This window comes from Cajanus cajan, chromosome 6, assembly GCF_000230855.2.
Source record: "Cajanus cajan strain Asha chromosome 6, NIPB_CcT2T_4, whole genome shotgun sequence".
Taxonomy (NCBI): Eukaryota; Viridiplantae; Streptophyta; class Magnoliopsida; order Fabales; family Fabaceae; genus Cajanus; species Cajanus cajan.
This window is the reverse complement of record NC_138522.1, coordinates 819,925-843,830: the sequence shown is the minus strand read 5'-3', so window position 1 is coordinate 843,830 and position 23,906 is coordinate 819,925. Positions and strand designations below refer to the sequence as shown.

General features: G+C 32.6%; 4 protein-coding genes across 5 annotated transcripts; 2 read left to right on the top strand and 2 right to left on the bottom strand.

Moving 5' to 3' along the window:
- Nucleotides 1-1,040: 1,040 nt before the first annotated feature.
- Nucleotides 1,041-3,653, bottom strand: LOC109810092 (uncharacterized; the record flags this gene model as incomplete). The annotated part of the gene is made up of 2 exons (XM_020373478.3): nt 1,041-1,297; nt 3,564-3,653. Coding segments are annotated over 2 exons (183 nt in total), but the record flags the coding sequence as incomplete, so codon positions are not given.
- Nucleotides 3,654-5,595: 1,942 nt separating this feature from the next.
- On the top strand, nt 5,596-9,386 carry TFIIS (transcript elongation factor IIS). The gene is made up of 3 exons (XM_020373477.3): nt 5,596-5,752; nt 5,834-6,006; nt 8,174-9,386. The coding sequence occupies exons 2-3, from the start codon at nt 5,851-5,853 to the stop codon at nt 9,122-9,124; spliced, it is 1,107 nt and encodes a 368-aa protein (XP_020229066.1). The 5' UTR covers nt 5,596-5,752; nt 5,834-5,850; the 3' UTR covers nt 9,125-9,386.
- Nucleotides 9,387-13,986: 4,600 nt separating this feature from the next.
- Nucleotides 13,987-15,666, top strand: LOC109810089 (Nucleic acid-binding, OB-fold-like protein). The gene is made up of 4 exons (XM_020373475.3): nt 13,987-14,257; nt 14,587-14,662; nt 14,785-14,911; nt 15,098-15,666. The coding sequence occupies exons 1-4, from the start codon at nt 14,144-14,146 to the stop codon at nt 15,300-15,302; spliced, it is 522 nt and encodes a 173-aa protein (XP_020229064.1). The 5' UTR covers nt 13,987-14,143; the 3' UTR covers nt 15,303-15,666.
- Nucleotides 15,667-16,603: 937 nt separating this feature from the next.
- Nucleotides 16,604-21,535, bottom strand: LOC109810076 (uncharacterized). 2 transcript variants are annotated; one of them, XM_020373452.3, is made up of 3 exons: nt 21,178-21,535; nt 20,190-20,416; nt 16,604-19,775 (listed from the first exon to the last, which is right to left on the bottom strand). In XM_020373452.3, the coding sequence occupies exons 2-3, from the start codon at nt 20,308-20,310 to the stop codon at nt 16,927-16,929; spliced, it is 2,970 nt and encodes a 989-aa protein (XP_020229041.1). In that variant the 5' UTR covers nt 20,311-20,416; nt 21,178-21,535; the 3' UTR covers nt 16,604-16,926. The 2 variants fall into 2 exon arrangements, with proteins under 2 accessions (XP_020229041.1, XP_082932581.1); XM_083076455.1 differs by lacking the exon at nt 21,178-21,535 and adding an exon at nt 20,542-21,151.
- Nucleotides 21,536-23,906: the final 2,371 nt, after the last annotated feature.

The window sequence follows — 23,906 nt, the reverse complement described above, 5'->3', positions numbered from 1 at the left end:
TGTTTATTAAGAAAACAATTGAGACATAATTAAAATAAAATATCAAATAATTTTACAATATTATAATACAATTAATATGCACTTCATCACTAAATAATTAAAAAATAATTATATAAACAACATAAAATTATTCATACTAATAAAAATTTATATCAATAAATGAATTAATTTAATAGATAAATTATTTTTCATCTTAAGATAAAATATATATAAAAATATGGAACTTCATTAATATATAATAATGTCTAATTATATTACCATTAATCATAATTCAGAATATGATAGATATGAGTTTAAGTGTTTTATAATTAAAAAATAAATTTATTTTATATCGTTAGTATATAAACTATTTTTAATAAAAATAAAAATATTGGTGTCAAAAAATAAGCATAAAAATATTTAACGTTTAAATATATTTTTAATTCTTATAAAATTGATGATTTGATTTTAATTATTCTAAAAAAAAAATTATTTTTTATTTTTCTAAAATTTATAAATATTATTTTTATCCTTGTAAAGTGATTAAATTTTGATTTTGATTCTTGTAAAATATTTTTATTTACTTTTCATCCCTCTAAAATCTAAATCAACTATTTTTAGTTTTCAATAATTATTTTAAGGTGGATAAATAACATTTATTTTAAAGATTTATAAATTTTTTTTAAAAATATTAAATATTAATATGATATCAATATGTTTGTAGGTAAAACTTAAAATGATTACTTAACTTTTTAATAGATGAAAGTAGTTAAAAAAATCACATAAAAATAAGAACTAAAAATAATAATTTAAATTTTATAAAAATAAAAAAGAAATATTTTTTTTACAAGAATTAAAATTAAAGTTTATTAATTTTATAGGAGCTAAAATAATATTTAAGCGAAATAGTTAATTATTTGAACTTATTTAACCATCTAACTCTAGAATCTAATGATGATGCAAATTGCAAGGCAAAATTTCACACTATCGACCAATGTTTAGTTGGACGCTAAAACTATTTTCTCTTGACTTTAAGTGATTAAATACTATTTCTAAAGAGAATAATATTAAATTATTGAAAGGAAAATTCCCCGACATTGTTTCGTCTAAAAACTACAAATAATTCTCCAGCCTTTTAGAATTAATTGAAATTGAAGCGCTGCTGCTAGGGTTCCTTTCTTTCGCACTTTAGATTTGAGATTTGAGATTCCAGAAAATGGCCGGTTTACCTGCGAAGCTCCGTCTCCAACCCACCGACGTCAAAGCCGCCGCCATGTGGGGCGTCGCTGCGGCCACCGGCGCTCTCTACCTCGTTCAGGTTATTTCGATTCATTTTTTTTTTAATTTCTGGCCTTCGAATTTGCATTCGGAGGATTATGAATTATGTTAAGGATTTGTTCACCATGCCTTGTTTGGCTCATCGCATTTGGCGGCGTTACACACTGATCTGAAATTTTCTGTCTCCAATTTCTGTTTCTATGTGTTTTAACCTAAATTCGAATATTTTTCAAGCTGATCGCTGGTGGACCTGTCTTGTTTGTTCGTTCTACAATCACTTCGTAGTTGCAGTCTGGTTATAAATTGCGTGAACGTTTGGATATCTGTTTGCAATTGCATACCAATGTTATATACACTTAACCTCGAGCCTTAAAATTAGGGCGTGAGTTTTTCATACAAATTTCAGTTTGTTATCCCCTTAAAGCATATGAAGCCTTCTTAAAAATATATGTATAAAAAAAAATTGAGGGATGGAATCCGTGTACTGAATTGAGTTTCCGTGGCTTCCCCCTCTTCTCCCTTTCATGTGGTTTGAATGTGAAGAAAGAGGAAGAAGATAACAATGCGGGCAGGCATAGCTTCTTACCTGATGTTCATTAATGCTATGGAGATATGAGTTCTGTGTGATATTAATCTCTTTTAGCTCTAGCACTTCACTTCCTTGCTGAAACATTAGGAAGGTATACAAGTATTTACATGATAGTTTAATAAAATCTAGTGCATGTTTATTTACCATCTAAAATCAATTTTAGCTTTTTACTGTTTGACATACATTTCAAATGGATTAAAATTAATTTGGCATGGTGGACCTACGTACACTTGAGGGGGGCATTTGTCCCCCTGATTTTAAATATAATACATGTATGTGTCTTGAGTTATGGGTTTTTTGGTCCCTTGAATTCACTGCTCCTAATTTCTCAATTGGTATTAGTTTTTGTCTTTTATTTGATAGTTTCTTTCTTATATTTTGGTTTTTTCATCTCACTTTTCATTTCTAACGAGTGTTTTCCCATTTTTCATGTAATATTTATATCTTTGTATATATAATTATTATTTTTTAATTTTTAGATACACTGACTCAAGGTTTTTGGTCCACTATACAAGTATCAATAACATTCAATAATTTATAATTAAAATTATCAACGTCATTCTACCAAGCTTTAAAACTAATGAGAACTTGGTCTATTTACGATTCATTGACATTTCATTGATAGTTTTCACCAGTGGCTAAAATCAATGTTGTTTAATAAGTTTAAACTTTCTATTCTGTTGTATGATGGACAAATTTTGTTGTAGTTTTTGTTTGTGATGATGATTTAAGTCTTCTATTACAAATTGTACTTCATTTCCAAAAAAAAAAATTGATTCATATGATTTACTTTTGATGGGTTCTTATTGAGTGCATTGTTTGTTGAATTTGATGTATCTGTCCCAGTAGGAAAAAAAAGTAAATTGTGTCTCGTTTCATGTTCCCCTGCTTCAACTTTGAGGATGAAGAGTGACTGAGTGAGACAATGGTGCTTGGGTTGGGTCTATGAAATGACCCCAACCCAACTCTTTGATATAGATCTTGATCTCAATGTTGTTTGTCCAAAACCTTTGATAGGGACTGCTTTTTACTGGTAAAAACAATGGAGACTAGCACCTTAGAAAAATGCAGAAATTAAAAGATAAAAATCTAGAGTTCTGCTGATGATGCTCAAAACCTCCAGCCCAAACCCATTCCCTTTGTCCTTAAAATCATGGCTAACTGCATTACCTATCGTTCCATCTTATTGTATGTTCTTGTTTCTGTTGAACATGACCTGAATTCCCACCTCTATTTCCTTTCACTGCTCAGCATTTGGTTATGCTCCAGACTCAACGACATGAGTACTCCTGGCATTGTCTATTTTGTCATCCTCACCTCGTGTTTAATCATATTTTCCCTTTCTTGTAGTATATTATACCTCAGTAATAGGGTCTTTGACCTTTTTTTATTTAATCTCCGTATAACTTTACATGAACACGACATATATAGTTAACTGTATACAAAGGACTGGGATATGTCTACAAGTGGGATATGTTCAGTTTTTGAATGGTACAGTTTCACCAGGCCCGATTCAGTGCTCTTGGCCAACTTTCTTTAGGATGTTTCAAGAAGTTGGCTTAAATATTCTGCCTGACTTTGTATTAATATGATTTTCTCTCTGGTAATTTGTGTCTATGTGTGTAACATTTTGCTTCTATAAAATGCATTTTCATATCTGGTTTCTGGTTGATTCTGCGGGCAGTCTTACTAACCTTTTTGTTTAAATCATTAACAGCCATGGGGATGGTTGAAGAAGACATTCTTGGAGAAGCCGGAGCCTGAGCAAAAATGAGTTGGCACCTGAGAAGAGTGGTTTGAATTTTTGGATTCAGAATGGGTCAAACAATAACAATCGAATAAAAGTTATTTTCTGCTGAGGTCTTCTGGCACCGGTTTTATGTTATGGATTTGGATATTTGGATATTAAATTTTAATGTTCTGTGCTGGTTGTTTTCACCGGAGATTTTTTTAAAAATCAATTTCCTTCTTGCTCCATCATGTTTAACGAGCCAACTGTAGAATTTTTATAATTTGTAAAATTTAAATAATTAAATTAGAGTTAATTTTTTTTTTAAAAAAAATTATGTGTAATTTTAATAAAGCAAAATTTTAATTATTTACATCATATCTTATTAGTTTATCTTAAATGCAAGAGAAACATTATAATAATATTATATGATTTTTTTAATATACTGGTGCGCAGTAAACATTAAATAAGATTACTTATTCTAATGTCGTACACGATAATTATTATTTTCGACCTTTTGGGAGTTTTAAATTTTAAAAGACAAGTTTTTTTATTCATTTAAAAAAACAAGTTTAAAAACATTTTGGCCATTATATTTTAGTTTTCATTTTGGTTTTGATTTTTATATTTTGATGTTAAATTTTTTATTTCTATAGTTTTAAATTTTTTGTTTTTGGTTACCAGAAATGTATTAAAACGCGTCGTTCAAGTTATAATCATTTAGACTAATGTCCGATGTACAGGAGTAATTAAAAATTAAACAAAAGAACTATTAGGATCTAAAATCAAAATAAAATGAATTTAATGTTAACTTTTAAAGTACATAGATAAAAAAGTTAAAAAAAATTAAAAGAACAAAAGTGTATTTTAAACGGGCAAAGATTACCGCATACTTCAATTGATATATTCTGGTATCGTACATTTGAATTTAGTAGAAAATATAATACCTTTGTGATTTTATTCCTATTAAAAGATAAGTGAGTAAATAATAACATTAGAATTGTCAGACACACCTTCACAAGTACTAATATATATTTATTTAAACAAACATGACCTTCTAACTTGATTTAGGGGCTTGTTGTATTGCATTTTTTTTAATATTTAAATGGGGGGTTTTGCTTGCTTATGCAAATGATAGTCATAGTTTTGATGTAAGAAAATGGTGAGGTGATCCGGTTTCGTTTGAAGTTTGAACACTTGACAGACGCCAAGTATCTTTCAGGTTCTAAATTCCCACCCAAAAAGCAAATAACAGAAAAACCACAACTACCTACCTACCCTACTTCTCCTAGATACTCAACCAATAATTAAAATTTTAAATATAATACTTTACTCTTCTTTTTCTCTTTCATTCAGTTATCCTGCTAAAATTAGGATAATAAATTGATTAATATTATGAGTTTAATAATGTTTTCAAATTCAACATCTTTTTAAATATTTTTTAATTATTTACATTTTAGAATATTCAATTTTCAAAAGATAATTTACTATAAATGGAAAATTTTAAAATAATTTATTATGTAAAAACGTCAATTTTGTGTGTAAATACTTTAATGCAATATAATTTATATTAAATAATTTTATTTTTATGTATTAGATTAGTAAAAATAATATTATCATTAAAATAACAAATTTATTATATCATAAATGATACAATAATAATTGGCTCAAACATAGAATTTTATGTATGTTGTCTTAATTTTACACTAATAAAAAGACTTTTAATTTTTTTTTATATCAAAAATAGATCTTAGTAGTCATTTATAAATTACGATTAATTTTATTTAAATTCATATAAAAATTTAATTTTCATATATTATGAATTTTTACGCTGTCAAATTAATAATGAGAAAGTATTGTACATTATTATAAAATGAATAATTTGTATTTTCTAAAAGTGGATAAGACTATAAAGATTAAAGAATGTTTACAGCATGTTAATATTTAAATATAAAAAAAATGGAAAAGAAAAAAGTTAGTATTGTTTAGAATAAAGGTAAAATTATCTGAATTAGCGGATCGAGAATGTTCGATCCCTTAGGATGGAAGGCGCAAGGCGCAACAGGAACCGTTGGATGAGGTTGATATATGAGAGAGTAGGTGTAGCATTGAGGTTTCTTTTCCTTCTGTTGGTTTCTTTCAGTGGCGACACACCCGCAGCCGCAGGCTCCATTCTCGTGAGTTCTCACTCTCTTCTCTAATCTTCGCTTCCGCTATTTCTTTTCAATGTTTAGGGTTTTCATCTCATTCCTCATTAGGAGACTGCTTGGGTTCCATGGAGAAGGACTTGGTCGAATTGTACCAGGCCGCCAAGAAGGCGGCGGACGCCGCGCTCTCCGCCGACGCCGACGCCGACGAGGGCAGATGCATCGACGCGCTCGACCAGCTCAAGAAATTTCCCGTCAATTATAAGATTCTCGTCAACACACAGGTCATTTTTTCTTCAGCTTTTATTTATTTATTTATTATTATTATTATTAGTGTATTTTGGAGTTTCGGTCTCTTAGGTTTTGATTTGTTGGTTATTGAATTCTTTTTGCATGAGAAATCGTGGACATGATTTGGTGTTGTGTTTGTGCGAAACTAGTGAATGCAATGATAAGTTGTGTGATTAGGGTTCCATTTAAAAACAAAATACATCTTGACCGGGTGAAGATTGGGAAGAGGACAATGGTTGAGTCGTTAAATGTTGTATAGTTTCTTCTGTGGTTTGTTATGTGTGCTAAGGAATGGATTTGTGTTCTTCTCAACATTTGGGGCTTTTTCTTTTAGGTTCTGTGAGTGTAAATTGCTTGTGGTAGAAAGAGTAAGAACACACATTTTTGTTGTTGTGTGTGTTTAGGGGGCGGGGGTGGATTTCTGGTCAGTCATTGTTTCAAATGTTTCTTTGGATGATTAGGGAAATTGGGTCATGCAGTTTTGAGGTGTGGCAGTTGGGATGTTCAAATGTTAAAAGTGTTACTTTTTGAAGTGTTGATAATGTCAGGTTACAGAAGGTTTACTAGTGTTCCCTCAATTAACTTCTTAACAGAAGAATTTTAGTACTACTCTGAATGTTGGAATGAAGTTGAAGTTCATATAAATTTATTAATTGTTGTATCTTCCTAAGGGTGTCCTTCTTGTTGGGATCTATTATTTGTTAGTGCCAGCCAAGTAATTTGGATTCAAATAATTTCCTTTTCCTACAAAATATGGTGCTATCTATTTAAATTCTGTTGGGATTTGAATAATTTCGGTTTCTTACAAAATATGAAGCGGACGGTAGTTTCTGTCAGGATTCAAATCATTTCCGTTTCCTAAAAAATGGCAGTGTCGTGTAATGCGAGAAAATGACAAACTACTCTTTGGCTGGAATCTGTAGAGCCTTAACTGGTAATTGTGGGCCCTGTCATGAGTAAACTCACTCTTTCTCATAATTAAACTCGCTCTTTCTCGTAACACAGCACTGTTTTGGTCTTTAGTAATAAGAGAGGACCAAATTCATTCTTGTTGTGCATAGTGTAATAGACTATGAGTAAGTTTTAATACCTCATTACTAGGTCTTGTTGGCCCAACAATAAGGTTGATGCCTTGTCACCTATCTCATGGGTCCTATTCTGGAAACTGCCTCTCCACTTGCAATGGTATGCTTGCATACATCTACCTTCCCCAAACACCAATGGGTGGTAGCCTTGGGCACTGCCCTGCCCAAAATATCATATCTCGTTAATTTTTCTACTTCTAAATCCATGGCACTGCCCCAAACACGTTTTGATTTTTGTGTTAAATTAAATCCCATTTATTTTTTTTCTCAAATCAGTCTGTTAATCAAATTCATTCCTTCACTCATTTGTCTTCTCCCCACCCCGTCACATTTTTATTTCTAAGGAAAAATTCAACTTCTTGTTCTTCACTTTTACTTTTCTCTTAACAAATTTGATTTTGCTGTCAAACAATAAAATTTTACAGGTTTGCAGATGTGGAGTATTTTTTTTTTTTTGCATGTAACATTTGTTCTCTTTCAGGATAAAGACTAGTTAAGTGAATTGGTTCTACAGAACTCCCTTTTATGTGTCATCCTTCCAGTGCTTTTTTGGTCTTTTGGGCTAATGGACCTTGATATGGACTCCCTTCTTTTTTAAACTCTGTATTCGCTTCTTATAATTTCATTCTGGTGCATCCTTGTTTAGTAAATATGCCCTTTGTTTAATAATCAGAGCATAAGCATATTATCAATATTGGAATGTTTTTTTTGTATTTTTTAAATCCTAGTTTCAAAATCTGAAGGTGACAGCGGAGGCCCCATGTTTTCATAGATAGTGCAGAAACTTGAGTATTTATATTAACATAAATATTTTTTACTGGAATATACTAGAGTTTAAAAAAATTGCAATGTTTACGGATAGTTTTACATTGTTGGCTCCTGTGTTTGTGAATAACATTGCATTCTCAGAATGTGATGGGATGAGAGTATAATGATGACCTCAAGGGTCAGTTTGGTATCCCCCCGCAAAAAAAAAAACAATGGGACACTAAACCGATCTCAATTCTGTATTGATTTCATGCCTTTAGCTGTAAGTTTTAAAATTTTATTTTATTTTTTCTATGTAATTTTTCAGGTGGGCAAACATCTGAAAGTTCTCACAAAGCACCCAAGGCAGAATATCCGGGCCTTTGCTATTGACCTAATTGAGATATGGAAAGGTGTAATTATCAAAGAAACAAGCAAAAACAAAAATGGGGGCTCTGATAGTAAGGTTGAGTCGACTAATGGGGAGAGGGCTAAAGCTGGGAAAATGCAAAAGAGTCCTTCAATTAAGGTTGAAAAAGGTGAACCTGTCAAGGTTGAGAAAATTGATAGGAATGGTACACCAAAGTCAAGCTCAGAAAATATAAAGAAGATGCAAAATGATGTCAAGAATGAGAAAATTGATTGTGCTGCAAATGTCAAGGTGGAAAAGATATCCAAGGATGAAAAGCCTGTTTCTGGAGCAAAGAAAATGTCATCCAGTTCTGCCGCTCCTCCAAAGCTGAAGACTATGATTAAATCTAATGATGCAACGCGAGACAAAATAAGGGAACTTCTCCATGAAGCTTTATCCAAGGTCTCTGGAGAGGCTGATGAAGATCTTGCAGATGTTGTCAATTCTGCTGATGCTATTCGTGTTGCTGTGACAGTGGAGTCTGTATTGTTTGAAAAGTGGGGTCCTTCAAATGGGGCACATAAGGTCAAGTATAGGTCCTTAATGTTTAACCTAAAGGATTCAAATAACCCTGATTTCCGGAGAAAGGTTCTGCTTGGTGTAGTTGAGCCAGAGCAGCTAATCAACATGAGTACAGCAGAAATGGCTAGTGAGCAAAGGAAGCAGGAGAATCAGAAAATCACAGAGAAAGCTTTGTTTGAATGTGAGCGTGGAGCTCAACCAAAAGCTACAACCGATCAATTTAAGTGTGGCCGATGTGGTCAAAGAAAGTGCACCTATTACCAAATGCAGACTCGCAGTGCTGATGAACCTATGACAACCTATGTCACTTGTTGTGTCTGCAATAACCGTTGGAAGTTCTGTTAGTGCAGTGGTGACTGGTGAGTCCCAAAGAGCTGCTATCATTTGTTACTGATTTAGCGTATGAAGGTGGGAGTGTCACTATGGTTCCGAATTGTAGTCGTGCCAGAATTTTCTATCAGACTGTTACATGTAGAAATTTTTTAGGCAGGAAAATGTACTTTTTTTTTTTTAATTCTTTTTCGGTTTTAACTGAAGTTTTCGCATTACTTTAGTTTGCTGTAATTTATAATTTCATCTCTTACAAAATTGCACCAATGTTTTCTGAGGTTTTATTTCGTCAGTCACTAAAGTACTTAAACCTAATGGCATCCAACCTATATGATTGGATAACAAAATGGTTAGTTGGAGCTCTGTTAAATTCAGAAACAGAAGTGCGTTGTATTACGTGGGCCTTAGTTTTCTTTGGGTACAAACCCAGTTTCGACCAATACACTATACACTAAATAGCTGCACAAGATTCTCCTCGGTTAAAATCGTTGTAACCCTGCAGGCTGCAGCACACACTGTACGGTGCAATATTTTCTTGGTAAGACTGAGATGGCCTCTCGTCCTTCCAATAGGGACTAACTTTAATTTTGGTGTCAGCTTAGCTTTAGTTTCAAGGTGTTACTAGAAAGTTTCGAATTCTTGCAATGCATCTTCAGTTCAGTTTGTCAACCTTACCCCACACACCCTTTGGATCTTGCAATGTACTCGTATTTTTTCGACACCGACTATGATGACCTGAATATGTTCTCAAATGACTTTTATGTGTTTATTGCGAAAAGTTTATTTTGTATTCAAACCAATATCAGATTTTCAATTATCTATGTAGAATAACCCCCATTTTTTTAAAGGACGTGTATCCTATACGATATTCAACTTTGTTGGTCAAAATCTACATGATAGATTTGGCTTGGTAAGAGATTTTTTATATACAGATTGATATCTTCTTCTTTTTTAAAGGAAATTAGATAGTATTACTTTAAATTAACTTGCTATCGGTAGCATGGTGTATTTTCATTCGAAATGAGAAATATATACATATATATATATATATATATATATATATATATATATATATTATATTTAGATCTGTACTAGAAAGATAATTCATAGATTGTTTGATAGATAGCCATAGCCCCTTAACGAATGAAGGAATTGGATGGTTCATGTTGATAGGCAAATCGCTCGCACAGCAAAAATTGCTGGATTACCTCGTTTTATTTAATTTCCTATTTTCTCTTTTTTAAAATTGCTAATTGAATTTTCTGGAATTCACGGCTTTCTCTCACAACAAAATCTATTTTATATCTAACATCAACCATTTTGTTAAGAGACAAACTTTATTTTTACCGTCTAATGTCGACTAGTTTTGCCTTTCTAGTTCCAGATATAAAGGTGAATTACTCAACAACAAAAAAAAATTGTAAAACCCAAAATCTAACTCTACGCTCGGTCTTAAGCTATGTTGTCGTTATGGATGAATGAAAATGCAGCAGAATCACATGGAGAACTCGAAAATAATAAAAGTGCAGTGATATTATCTTATGTGTGCATGGTAACGTAACACAAAACACCATCATTCAAAGATACGACTGGTCATTATTTTTCTTGACAGGTTTATTTAAGAGTAAGAGATATGTAATGAGGGTATAAAAACACCTTATACAATCCAATTACGAATTCACTTATTTAAAAATCATCCTATGATGATTTCTAAATTGGCTGAAAGTACTAGGTAGAGACTAAACTCTTATTTCAAGTGCAATAAAATAAAAGTTACTGAGTATTGTTGTTGAGTTCCTTAAGAGCTTGGAACACTCTAGAGCTTGTATCAAATATTTGAGCCCTTCGGTTATAATCCAAAGGATCTTTTCCCACATCATCACCCATAATAGCTTCCCTCTCCAAACACTCCAACATCTCCACCGCCCCTTTCCCTTCTCCACATTTGTGCCTAAACCTTGTCATTCCATTTTCATCTTGTGTCTTCATCTCAGCTTCAAGCTCATTCTCCAACTCTCTCACCAGACTCCATCTTGAACATCCCACCACTAAGCCATTATCATTTCTTTGTTGTGCTAAATAGCGAGTATGGCTTTGGTATGACCAAAAGCTCAAGTTCCTTACCTTAAAAGTGAAACGATTTTGACATGAAACCATGACATGGTTGGTGGCGTTGCTCATTGGAAAAGGGGAGTAGAGTTTGTGTGTACTTGAAAGGCAACAAGATCCTTTCATTTTTGGCTATGGTGTTCGGAGCTTTGGTTTTCTATTTCTCGATGCTCCAACCTTCCAATTGAACTATTCAAGGATGTGTTTAGTTATCCGATATATGAACCAAAAGAAAAGAAAAACGTGAAGGAAAAAAATGTTCTACGTAACCAAATGTCAACTAGTCTATCGGTCTTTGTTCAACCAAAAACTTCTTTTCATCTATTACAATCATGTTATTTATATCCACAGTTTGTCGATGACTAATTTAAGTCAAAAAAATTTAGCTAATCACTTTTAATGAGAAATTTCTTTCCAAACAAGTTAACTAAAAACTAAGCACACCAACATGGATTGTAAAGTTTGAAGAAGATGAGATTAGAACGTGATTTTTTCACAATTAAATGCCACTTTCAAACACAAGGCTACTCGGTGGTTCTAAACTAGTGAAGGTGGGTTTGTATTTACATCGCCTAATGCTGAATGGGAAAATTTTGTGAGATAAGATTTTGGTTGAACGTGCCATTGGAATTCCACAAAAACAAACACATCCTAATCAATGCAGGGCCAGGGCGTTGTGGAATATTCGTTGATGTGGTGTTCCAAGGGCATGTTGTCGTCATGTGACCAATTTATCTAAACATCTAAAATGGGTGTGAAAATTTGAGGCGTGAGCGACGGTGTTTTCTAACCATGACTTCAAAGATGAGAGTGTTTGCTACTTGCAAGGCACAACCTTTGAAATTACGACATCAAATTGGAAATTGGATTCATCATATTATTGACCATTCAAAGGAAGTTGGTCCATTTTTCATCTCATTCTATCACCTATTATCATATTATCTACTTAGTATAAAATTATAAAATTAACATTACAGTTTTAATAATTAACAAGTAAAATTATGAAATTAAAAAATAAAAAACTAAAATTGCACATCAGATATTACATAGACCAAAAGTGTAATTTGGTCTTAGTTATTTAATTATAATAAACACATACATATTTCTAATATTTTATCGATTTAAAAATTATGAAACTAATTTTTAAATTTTATATTATAGAGGACTCGTGAAGATATGAGAGTTTTTTACTGAAATAATATTATTTTAAAAAAAATTTACTCAAATAGCATCTGTACGAATTTATTTACCAAGCACTAATTGTTAAAATGCTGCTGAAAAATTACCAGGTTCATTAGCGAATTCTGGTTGGTATAGAGATTGCATGTATGATTGTGTTGAAGATGGAGTTCTAAAATCTACTCCAAATAAATTTGTAAAAAAAATCTTTTGAAGTTGTTGCAAACAAATGTCTTTTGTCAATTACGTTTTCTTGTGGAGTGATGTTGTGTGAAGGATTTGATACATACTGATAAGTCTCTTCATATGATCACATGGAAGTTGCACTAGTTTTAAATGTTGTGAAAGTCCTTCGTTGTTGATGGGTCCTTGGATCTTGTAGTAGTCGTGGCACAAATAGGAAATATATGAAATTGGCCATGTACCATAATATGTATTATCGTGTTTGAAACAATGGGCCTTGCATTGGATGACCCATCAATGTGTGTTCACGTCTATTGTTTCATACGTCAGCCCATCAGAAGTGGCCAAAACGGCTTATTCTGGATTTAGAACGGTCCGTTCTGGTTCCACTAATCATGTGGTAATTTTGAATCTGGAACGGTCCGTTCTGATTCATTCGTCATGTGTTATTTTTTTCATCTGGAACGGCCCGTTCTAATATCATAACGACCCATTTTGAACGTGAATAGTAAACTGTGCTAGTTTGGTAAATAAATTTGCACAGTTACTAGTTAGATAAATTTTTTTTAAAATAATATTATTTTGGTAAAAAAAAACTCAAGATATGATGATTTTGCTTAATTCTTTTTGAGCTAAAGTAAAAAACAAATAAAAGAGTTTCAAATGAATTAGAGAAAATAAAAGTAAGAAAAAAAATTTAACTTATGGATATAAACTCGTTGAAATAACTTACAAAAATAACTTAATTTTAAATTATATATATATATATATATATATATATCAAATAAATTTATTTTTGATTAAACCAACTCATTAACTAATCAATTTAATTTATAAGTTACATGATAATTCACTATATACACTCTTTGTTTTTCTTTTACATTTGCAAGTGTTACATTATGTCATTACGTATATATATTTTTTTTACTTTCTTTTAAGTCTTACATATTAACAACGCCATATTAAAACACATTCATTATTAATAGAATAATTAATGCTAAAATTTGTCATAATAGAATAATATCAAAATTTATTATAAATATTTTGTGATTAGAATTATTTTATGTTTTATATATTAAAAATTTATATTAAATATTCTCCTAATAGAATCATTTTATATTAAAATTATAATAAATATTCTAATATTAAAATTAGTATATATTAAAAGAGTTAATCACATATACACTGCCAGTGTAACGTTTTTTTACACTGGCAAATAATTATATCTTTTAGTTCTGTCCTGTCACACTGTTAAAAGTAAATGTGTTTACAGTAACATAGTAACATGGTAGAATTAAAAGATATAATTGGTTACTAGTGTAAAAAAACTTTATACCGGCTATTAACTTATATTAAAATTAATTAAATATTTGTATTTAAAAAGGTGTACAGATTTTATATTTTAGAATTAGGGTTGTCTATGCGTAATCATAAGCATAGTGCGGCGCCATTTGCTTGCTCCGAAACGCAGTGCAGCATTGGAGGAGCGCGCGATTTTCCGATTCCATAATGCAGAGTTTGTGAGAAACATTGGCGAGTAGAAAATTAGGGTTTTAGTTGGCCATGAGAGGAGGAAGGAAGAATTTGAAGAGGGCAACAGAGGAAAAACATATAACTCTTCAAGATGGGCAAAGCATCATGCAGGTGTTGTCTCTTCGAGGCTCTAATCTCATTGAGGTATTGCTTACAACTTCTAATTCTTTCAACAACAAAAAATTATTTTGTGCTCAGGAAAATGACGAAACTTACTAACTTTGATGGAGAAAGTAAGTAGTTTCAAAACATTTTATTATTTCTGCCAGAAAGAAAATAGAACAAAATAATGTATGTAGAGAAAAATATAGAGATTCTTTTAAAAGCGTGGAAAAGGGGAAACTAGACAACATGTGAATCGTGTTAAACTTGCTCTATTCAATGTCAAAAATCCTTTCCTTTTGGCAGCAGGGAGTGTGTATTACTTTTGTGTATATTGGTTCTTATTTATGTTTCCCTTTTGATGTCTGAAGGTGATGGATGCATCTGGCAACAAATCACTGGCTCTATTCCCTGCTAAATTTCAGAGAAGCATGTGGATTAAACGAGGTTTGTCCTATTTAATGCTGAAACCTGGAAATCTAAAAGTTGAACGGAGATTTTATAAGGGTATTGTTTTTCTTGGTCTGCCTCTATATTGATCAACCAACCCTGCTTTCTCAATGTTGCAGGAAGCTTTGTTGTTGTTGATGAAAGTGGAAAGGAAAAGGCTCTTGAATCAGGCAGCAAGGTTGCCTGTATTGTTTCTCAAGTTCTTTTCTATGAACAAGTTCGAGAACTACAGAAATCACCAGAATGGTATGCTATTGTTTCCTGCTTTGGTTTGTATATATTTGCTTGCTTTTGGGTTCCCTTGTTGAATGATGATATAAATATATATTCAATTTCTATATCAAACTTGGATTTTGTATGGTAGAAACTAACGGTATCCATATCGAAGGCATTTTATTATATACTCACTTTTTCAATCATTTGCCTCCATAGGCCTGAAAAATTCAAATCTGAGACGTTAGATGATTCAAATTCAAATGAAAGAACTGCTTCCCAACAAGAGAATGAGCGTGAGGATGAGATGGAGGGGAGTGATGATGATGGACTACCCCCATTGGAAGCCAATACAAACAGGATGAGACCTTTTGAGTTGGAAGCTGACGAAGATTCAGAATCCAGCTCAGATACAGATGATTGAATCACATTGTTAAGACTCCCGTGCCTGCATAAGATTTGTTACCTTAAAGCTAAACAGGCAATGTGTGGAAGAATAATTTTGTCCTATCTTTGTGTGCTGAATGATTCTGCTGTATATTTATGTCTCAGCTCTCAACTAAAAGAAAGGAATTGAATTGGCCAGAAATCATTTGTTTGATTAATTGCCACTTTGAAGTCTCCCTTTCTTGGTGGGAGGGGAACAAGGATATTTAATTTTATGGCATCAAAAAGTTAAATTTATTAAGGACAAAATATTTGTTTAGAAAGGAACTATGAAAATTTTCATTTTAAAAGGATGTATATGCCAGAAGCTGGGAGTTATTTGTCTTTGATTTGACCTACAATATGCCATGGTCGTAGTTTTACTAAAATTTAATAGTTGCAAACTCGGTATTCTCTTGTAATTGTACCTTTTATAAACAATATCATTTTATATTCGTTTGTTTCTCAGGTAAAAATTGCAACCTCCTGAGAACTGAAAACATATATAACAAATATCAAATGTCATTTATTACCGAATGATAATTTGCAAGCTTATATTATACCATTACTTTTAGTTTTATTATACAAACGGCAAGGCGTATAATGTGATTCGATGGAGATAGAGCACTGTTGTAGCGAATACTCAACTTGGATACCATTTTCCACTTGTCTTTCTGAAACTCATTACTGATACATGATCTGAATTTATGTTTGGGCTCATGCTGTTATTTTAACGTGTGGATATTTCCGACATAATCACTCTTCATATTACTGGTCGAGGCTCATCTACGGTCTATCTTATCCAGGGACCTGGATTCCCTGCTATCATGTTCTAGTTCAAAATTATAGTTTATATTTTATTAACTTTTCAATGTATGAGAAAATAAAATCAATAATGGAGATTTTGAGCAGTTGCTTTTTCAACTGCCATGAGCAGTTGATTTTGAGCAGAAGGGAAAGGGATTATCGAGGATGACATTTTTGTACCATTTTGTATATTATTTAATCAAATTAAAATTTAACACTTTTTAAAGTGACATGAACATACTTTAAAAGATAAATTATAATTATAACTATTGATTAAAGTGAACTTCTGTATATCTTAGAGGTGTTAAATTTATCTGGGTTTTTTTTTTTTTAAATAATAATGATGCAAAAGAGAAAAACAAAAATAAAATGCCTAAACGCCTTATATAAAAGTTACTGTAAATTAGTAAATGTACCGCAACTCTTGGAACATTTTTATATGCTCACTGTTTATCAAAACAGTAACTCTGATCTTTCAAGAAGACTTTAAAATACCCACATCAAACACTTTATACACAAAAGTCATAATTTTACAACAATTATACACCAAAATATCTGTTACAGAAATGGTATGAACAAAAATTAAATAATTGTGCTAAATTGCTTCTGATACTCCTACTACCTAATTCAAGAAAGAAACATTCCAGAAGAAACTAAGAAAGAAAATCACATCAAGCCATCATGTGGATGCTTTAACATTACATATTAAATTCTGACAGAGAACTCCCCCGTTGATCTTTCCGGCTTCAGTTTAGATTCAACAAACATTTTAGTTCTCTTGACTCAAATCATTTTCTGAATTGAGTATGTGCTCCTTAATTATCTTCAACATAAGGCCGAGTCCCTCTTATCACTTGACTTGGTGAAGAATAACCCATAAGTATATGAAGTGATGAACTTTTTGGTGGTGGCCTTGCCTCTATTTCTGATGCCAGTTTCCTGGACCCAGACATATTGGAGGAAAAGATAGCTGATCCATCTGTCTCCACTAGACCCTTCCTTGAACTATAATATCTTGGAGCAATGTTCTCCTTCTCAGTTGAAGGCTCAAATATACCACGAGAGACACTTGGATTATCATATTCATTGCCATGCAAGTGATGAGAATGTGCCAGAGAAACAGGCTCTCCTTCTGAGGAGTAGCTTTTAGAGATTGAAAGTCCATAATCATCATAATATGAGATGGCCTCAGCAGGTGAATAATGGTAATAGTTGGCATGAGATGTTGAAGGTAGATTGCTGCTACTAATCACCTCACTTTGATTATTGAGGTCACTTCCTATAGCATTATCCGGTAAGAAAGAAATTATATGACTTCCATGGACTGAAAACTTGAGCACCTCTGAACATTCACCACATTTTAGCTGATGACATGTCCTTTTGAAAAGGAGAAAATCTGCCGGTAGCTGCAACAGGTTGAAGCATTTACAACAAGTGACAAAAGGAGCTCCACCTGCTACTGGCCTGTGATGTCTCTTAGCCGCTAAGTTCATTTTCTCCCGCAAATATTTCCTTAACTCGGGAGCCCTATGTCTCAGATCATCAATTTTTGTTTCACGGCCATATATTGGTGGAAGTTTAGAGGGTGTGAACATTTGTGGACTTGAAGGATAAGAGTGAGGAGAAAAAGAGCAACAGTCTTGGCCTAGACAGGACCTATGTAGCTCTTCATGCGGGAAAAGAACACGTGGTGACATATCTGCTGAAAAATGCCTCTCCTGGGAACAACAATGGTAACAAGAATGATCAACATGGTGTGCATTGCTTGTTACCTCTGCTGAATAAGGTATTCGTGAGAATTTATTATGCCTTTGGCGCCAGTTGACTCCATGACCACATCTTCCATTACACGAAGGGTAATCCAAGCCATGAGAAAACCTTCTACCATCATGAAAGTCACGACTATGATATGAAGAAATATGATTCACATTGTAAGAGACACCCTTGGACTGTCTTCCATTTGCTTCTCCACTCATGTAACGAGTCCTGTTGAGTCGATCCTGCAAGTTACGAATCAAGCTCACCAGTTGCATCTCCTCTTGGCCAGTGTCCTCGGAGGATTCATGTGAAAAAAGGCTTGAGCTGCGGTAGAGCTCATCATGCATTTGATTTGATGAGCTGCCCCTTTCATAGTAAGAATGGGAACCACTTCGATGGAAAGGTGCTTTGGGTGGAAACTCATCTCTCTTTGTTCTCATCCAATGTCGATGACCATTTCTAGTAGTCTCCACCACTTTGTGTTGATTCCCCCTGCTGTCTTTTGTGGCATGGTGCTTTGCATTAGGCAAATTTGATTGATGTTGTGTGTCAAGGCCTTTTCCCTTTCTGGTCCTTCCCCCAGAAACACCATTAGCAATGATGCTAGTGTTGTCAAAAGAATGTGAATGTTGGACAGGGAACCGCTCATCCACTCCATCATAAGAAGAGAGGCTGCCATCATAAGCATAAGAACTTCTATTGGTTGGAGATTTAGACAATTTTCCAGGAACACCACTAAGCTCTGAACTGGGATCAATTAATTTTGTGGTAACTGTTGTATCCACAGACCTTACACGGTCAAAGCTATGGTGAATATTTTGCTGAGCTTCCTTCTGTTGTTTATGAGAAGATACAGGATTTGCAGGTGTACCTTCTTCAAGTTTATCAGGACTAACATGTAAAATGTTTCCCTTCACCCTACTTGGTCTTTCAGTTGTAGAAGTTCTTTCTGTGGTGTGCACTTCAGGTTTTGCACCCTCTAAAGCTGCTTGATCATTGTTGGAATCTCCTTCATCTGGTACATTTTCAGCTCCCTCTGATGACAATTTTCCATCATTTAACTCTTCTTCTATATTGCTTTCAGTGATCTCAACTTCATGGTTTTCACCAAATGGGGCTGATTTTTCTCTTGTAATGCCCCATAGGCCTCTCTCGGGTGACCTTTCATGCTTTTCACCAAATGGAGCTGATTTGTCATTTTTGGCATCTTCTCCCTTCAATGCAGAACTTAACTCCTCTTCTGCTCTCTCTGGTAACGAGTTTCCACCATTTAAATCTTCTGCTTCTTTTGAACCACTTCCAGTAATTTCCACTTCAGGGATTGCACCGGCTAGAGCTGATTTGTCCATGTTGACATCTTCACCATCCAAGTCAGAAATGAACTCCTTCTCTCCTTCTAGTGACAAGTTTTCATTATTTAACCCTTCTACTCCTAAATCACCTTCAGTAATTTCCTTTTCAGATGTTACCCCTATCAGAGTTGATCTATCATTATTGCCATCTTCATCCAAAGCACGAACAGAATCCTCTTTTGATTCTTCTACCAAGTTTCCATCATTTATCTCCTCAATCTCAGAGTGAATTATCTTATTTGAAGTTGAACAACCCTTGCTAGACACTCTATTCCTTCTGTGTGACAAATTATAGATATCTGATTCAGTTTCATGTTCTTCATCTGATAAAACAAACGGTACAAGCTGATCCCCATTGCATTCACCATCTTCATTTTGACATTCTCCAGGAGAAGTTGCTTTTTCCTTCAAACTATCTTCCTGAGAAGGAACCAGAAGCTTTCTATCATTACATTTCCCCCCCTCAGAAACATGGTCCAATGCATTTCTAGTAGCGGCATCAGTTTCTTGTATTCTGGATTCTGAGTTCACAGCCACACTTGCTCGTTTCTTAGCTGTATGGAGAGAAATAAAAGGCTTTAAGTAATTCAGAACTACAAGAGGTAGAATGCATAGAATAGAATCAACACCCCATTTGAAAACCTAAACATAATGGTAAAAGTTTACATACACGAGATCTGTGTCAACAGATTAAAGCAGTAATATTTGGTTCAGAGTTAACATAAATAAGACATGTATATCAATCAATCAAGGAGAATAAGCCCTGTGAAAATAATTTGGTATGAACAAGTGTTCATAATTGATCAATAAGATAATATATGTCATGGTTAACCCTAGCATGTTGTGTAAGAGTTCCAAAGGTGCAACACAATAAACACTACAGCATTGATTTTTATTTTTTATTTTTTATCTGCAAAGTTTTTTGCAACAGAATAAAATATGAAAAGTATGATGGTTTAGATTTTCACCTTGAAGAGTAGTGCCACATTCACCACACTTGTACAAATCACATCCTGGAGGCTCTTGAAGAAGTAGTCGGCATTTAGGACATCTAACTACCCTAAGTTTGGGAACCAACTCACCAGACATCTTCCTCCAAATATGTAAAATGTGTTATTGATCAAGTCCAAAGATTGGGTCTAAGCTACCAATTTCACAGAGATGTAGATGCCAAAGATCAAATTTCCAACATTATCTGCATACAAATAACAAATGAATAAAGTTCAGCTTGAATTATTGCAAAACAACTTAAAAAATAATAATAAAATTCCACCACATTTACTAATTTTGGACAAAGGTCATTTTCACGCATCTTGTTACCTACTATAGCATTTCTATAGATACACCAACTGCTTTTAAAAGGAACATTCTCTAAAATCTGCAAATTATGACAAAAGAGCTTGAACGTGCTTTATAAGTTAAATCCATGATTCTCAAACTATCCATCTCATACCCTTCTACGGTAGTTCCGTACTCCATAGACTATAAAACTGAAAATCTCATCTCATAGCCATAGCTTACTATTTTTCTTATAGTTTAAAATCTTCGTGAATAAACGGCAAACCAGTATGCTAATGTACCGATGGAAAAACGACAAACGCACACATAAAACGAAGTTTAGTCTTCACAGACAAACGCACACATCCAATCAAATGTTAAATTTTTTAAATAGCCTCAAAACATAAAATATTCCGACTTCATAAAAACAAAACAGCTAGCTTACCAGATTTACAGAAACAACAAAGAGAAGGGGATGAAAAAAATAAATAAATATCATTGAGAATTTGCAATATACAATTAAAAAAATGATATTTTGAGGTAATGAGTCCCGTGCCATTAAATGAAAGAGGTGGAAAACAATAAAATTTCATAATGTGTGCCACGTATGGAGGAAAAATAATATAATCAAAAATTGGTTGAGAAAGAAGAAGTGATTGACATGAAGAATGAAGGTACCTAGATAGCTATAGCAACCTTTGTTGGCAGGTTAAATCGCTGAAAGAATCTTAGCAAATAGATGAACATGAAAAAGAAGAAAGAGCAAAACTTTGATAAGGGTGCAGATAGAAAAATGAAAATTGTGAAGAAGAAAGATGTTATAAGGAAAGAGCAGAGGAAGTTGTAGGGAAAGTGGGGAATGAAGAAGGTTTTCGTTGGCGCAAAGATTAGGAGCAAATTCAGGATTTGAAAGGGAGAGATGTGGGGTTGTATAGAAAAGTAACATGGGTCTTCCATTTCGTGTTTAGAAGGGTTTGTGGTCAACTCTGACCAAAACAAAACGCACAAACACTTCACTTTTCTTCTGTGACTTTGAATTTTTGGTCTTGTGTGTTCACTGCGTTAGTTTCTCTCTCTTTGCCACCGCTAACTGGTTTCTAGATCTTATTTCATACTTCTAAACTATATGATTAGTTTTTATATAATATATAGTAAGAATTATTACTTTTTATAAATTAATATATTTAAATTATATTCTGTGAGTCATTATTTGTCAACTATACAACAACAATGTTCATAGGAAAACGAAAATAAACAGTTGGTAATCTTAAATTTACTAGAATGACCATGTCGTGTTTGGTGTGATGATTTGAAGGGGAAGGGACCGGACAACTTGGAACACACGTCGGAATGCAAGAAAGTCCGCGCCACAATTTGTGGGTCCTCTTCTTTTGACTATGCCAACATTCTTTAATGTTTTATTGTTCACATTTTAATTTTGGTTTTCCATTCTCTATGATGAAATGATGTATTGTTTTTGGCGGTGAGTAGTCACTCTGTTCAGGTTAAGGAATGTAGGATTGGATGATAATTTTCTATTTTTCTCATAAAACAAGTCTCATTTTGTTTATGAAAATCACGGATCACAAAACAAAACGGATCACTCTCATTCATTTAGATTCATCCCCTCATTGATAAGCAAAAAGGAAAGAGTCGAGCTGCCCTATCAAGTAAAAAAGACATGGACTTTTTGGTCCATCTTGATTAAGGGTGAATTGTCGGGTGAGTCACTATGTATAAAAAAATGGATAATAATATTTTTTTTAATATTTATTTTAATTATCTCTTTTAACATATTTCTTTTTTATATCTAAATGATTTATATAAATTAGTATATTTAAATAATAAAATATCTCAAATTGTAACACGTTTAATTTGATTTGCTACATAATAAATATCAAATTTGTTATATAATAAAATAGATATATAATTATAATAATAATAACTCTTAACAAATTTATTATACAAAAATTTTAAATTATATATAATAAAATCAATCAAATGTATAACACATTTGTTATATAATAAATTTCAAATTACCCAATCTAACCCATAGTACAATCCATTCCTAATGAAAATATATCATGTGTGGTTTATATTTTTATAAATAAGAGATTGATTTAATTGTTTATTTATGAGAATATATTATGATTTGATACATGAAGTATGAACATGGGATCTTGTAGGGACCACAATGGTGCCCTCCAACACAATTTAGCCATTAATGACAAATTTTTAGTGATATTACAAACTAAAAAAATAGTAACTTGGAATAGGTCAACATTTCATAAGGGAAAGGAGAAAGAATGTAAAGGGGTGAATCGCATATGTAGATATTAATCAAGTGTTGTTCCTCTCGATTAAAACTTCCCTATATCCTTTTATATCATACAATTCATTCTTATATGTATTAAAATAAACAAGCAAAATCAATAGCCATTTTTTTTCCTTTTTATAGAAAAAAGGTTGAATTATTCAAGTGGAACATTTCAACAAGGACTATAATACTCTCATGTTCCCTCTTTTAGTATAAGCATTTTTCTTTAAAGAACATACGAGCACAATCTAAAATGATCACGTAATAATAAAATGAATTGGTCAATGTTTAAGTAATAATATTTTAGATAAATTACATCTCTCTCTATATATATATACATATACATATACATATACATACACACACATATTACACACAAAAAATATTAGTTTTTCACGACTAAAAGAAGTAATGGTCTATGTGTCGTTGTTAACTGAAATATAACTCACACAATTGACAACTATTTAACAGTGGCAACGACTATTGATTGTGACAAATTTTATATGGTTGACAGTTAAGTATTAGTTATAACTATTTAAGAAGAGGTGACTCTAATTGTAAGGACCTATTATGAGAAACACGGACAACCATCATGATTTTGAACAGTTATAGTGAGACACTGATAATTAGCAAATAGAAGAGTAGGAATTCTTAAAAAAAAAAAATAGATATATTATGCAATCTTCTTATATACAACTCAAGTTATCAGCTAATATAAAAATGATAATTAATGATGTAAAAGAGTTCAACAACCAAATCAATCAAATTCTCTTTTTTTTTTCCTTTTATGCTTCCTTTACTAACTTTCCTTTACTGCTTTTATTATAAAGCTTTGATTTACAATTTTATCACTTATTTTTAGTTGATTATGGTTTTCAACCTTCTAAGCCTACTTTTGACCAATTTTTGAGTTATAATTATTAGGAAACTCTTTGGAGTGGACTAAGGACCAAATCAAGGTACAAGGGACAAAAATTTTAGTCACTTGCCTAGAGTAGGAGTTATTGTGGTATTAGCTAACCCAAGGATCGATAAATTTTTCACATCAACATGCTTTAATCATTTTAAACATTAAAAAAAAAATATTATT

What these genes read in the sequence shown, in the direction of transcription:
- TFIIS (XM_020373477.3), top strand. Translation starts at nt 5,851, where the DNA reads ATGGAGAAGGACTTGGTCGAATTGTACCAGGCCGCCAAGAAGGCGGCG. An exon ending in AGATTCTCGTCAACACACAG is followed by an intron (nt 6,007 to 8,173) that starts GTCATTTTTTCT and finishes GTAATTTTTCAG; the next exon opens with GTGGGCAAACATCTGAAAGT.
- LOC109810089 (XM_020373475.3), top strand. Translation starts at nt 14,144, where the DNA reads ATGAGAGGAGGAAGGAAGAATTTGAAGAGGGCAACAGAGGAAAAACAT. An exon ending in AAGCATGTGGATTAAACGAG is followed by an intron (nt 14,663 to 14,784) that starts GTTTGTCCTATT and finishes TCAATGTTGCAG; the next exon opens with GAAGCTTTGTTGTTGTTGAT. An exon ending in CTACAGAAATCACCAGAATG is followed by an intron (nt 14,912 to 15,097) that starts GTATGCTATTGT and finishes TTGCCTCCATAG; the next exon opens with GCCTGAAAAATTCAAATCTG.
- LOC109810076 (XM_020373452.3), bottom strand. Translation starts at nt 20,310, where the DNA reads ATGTCTGGTGAGTTGGTTCCCAAACTTAGGGTAGTTAGATGTCCTAAA. An exon ending in ATGTGGCACTACTCTTCAAG is followed by an intron (nt 19,776 to 20,189) that starts GTGAAAATCTAA and finishes CTCTCCATACAG; the next exon opens with CTAAGAAACGAGCAAGTGTG.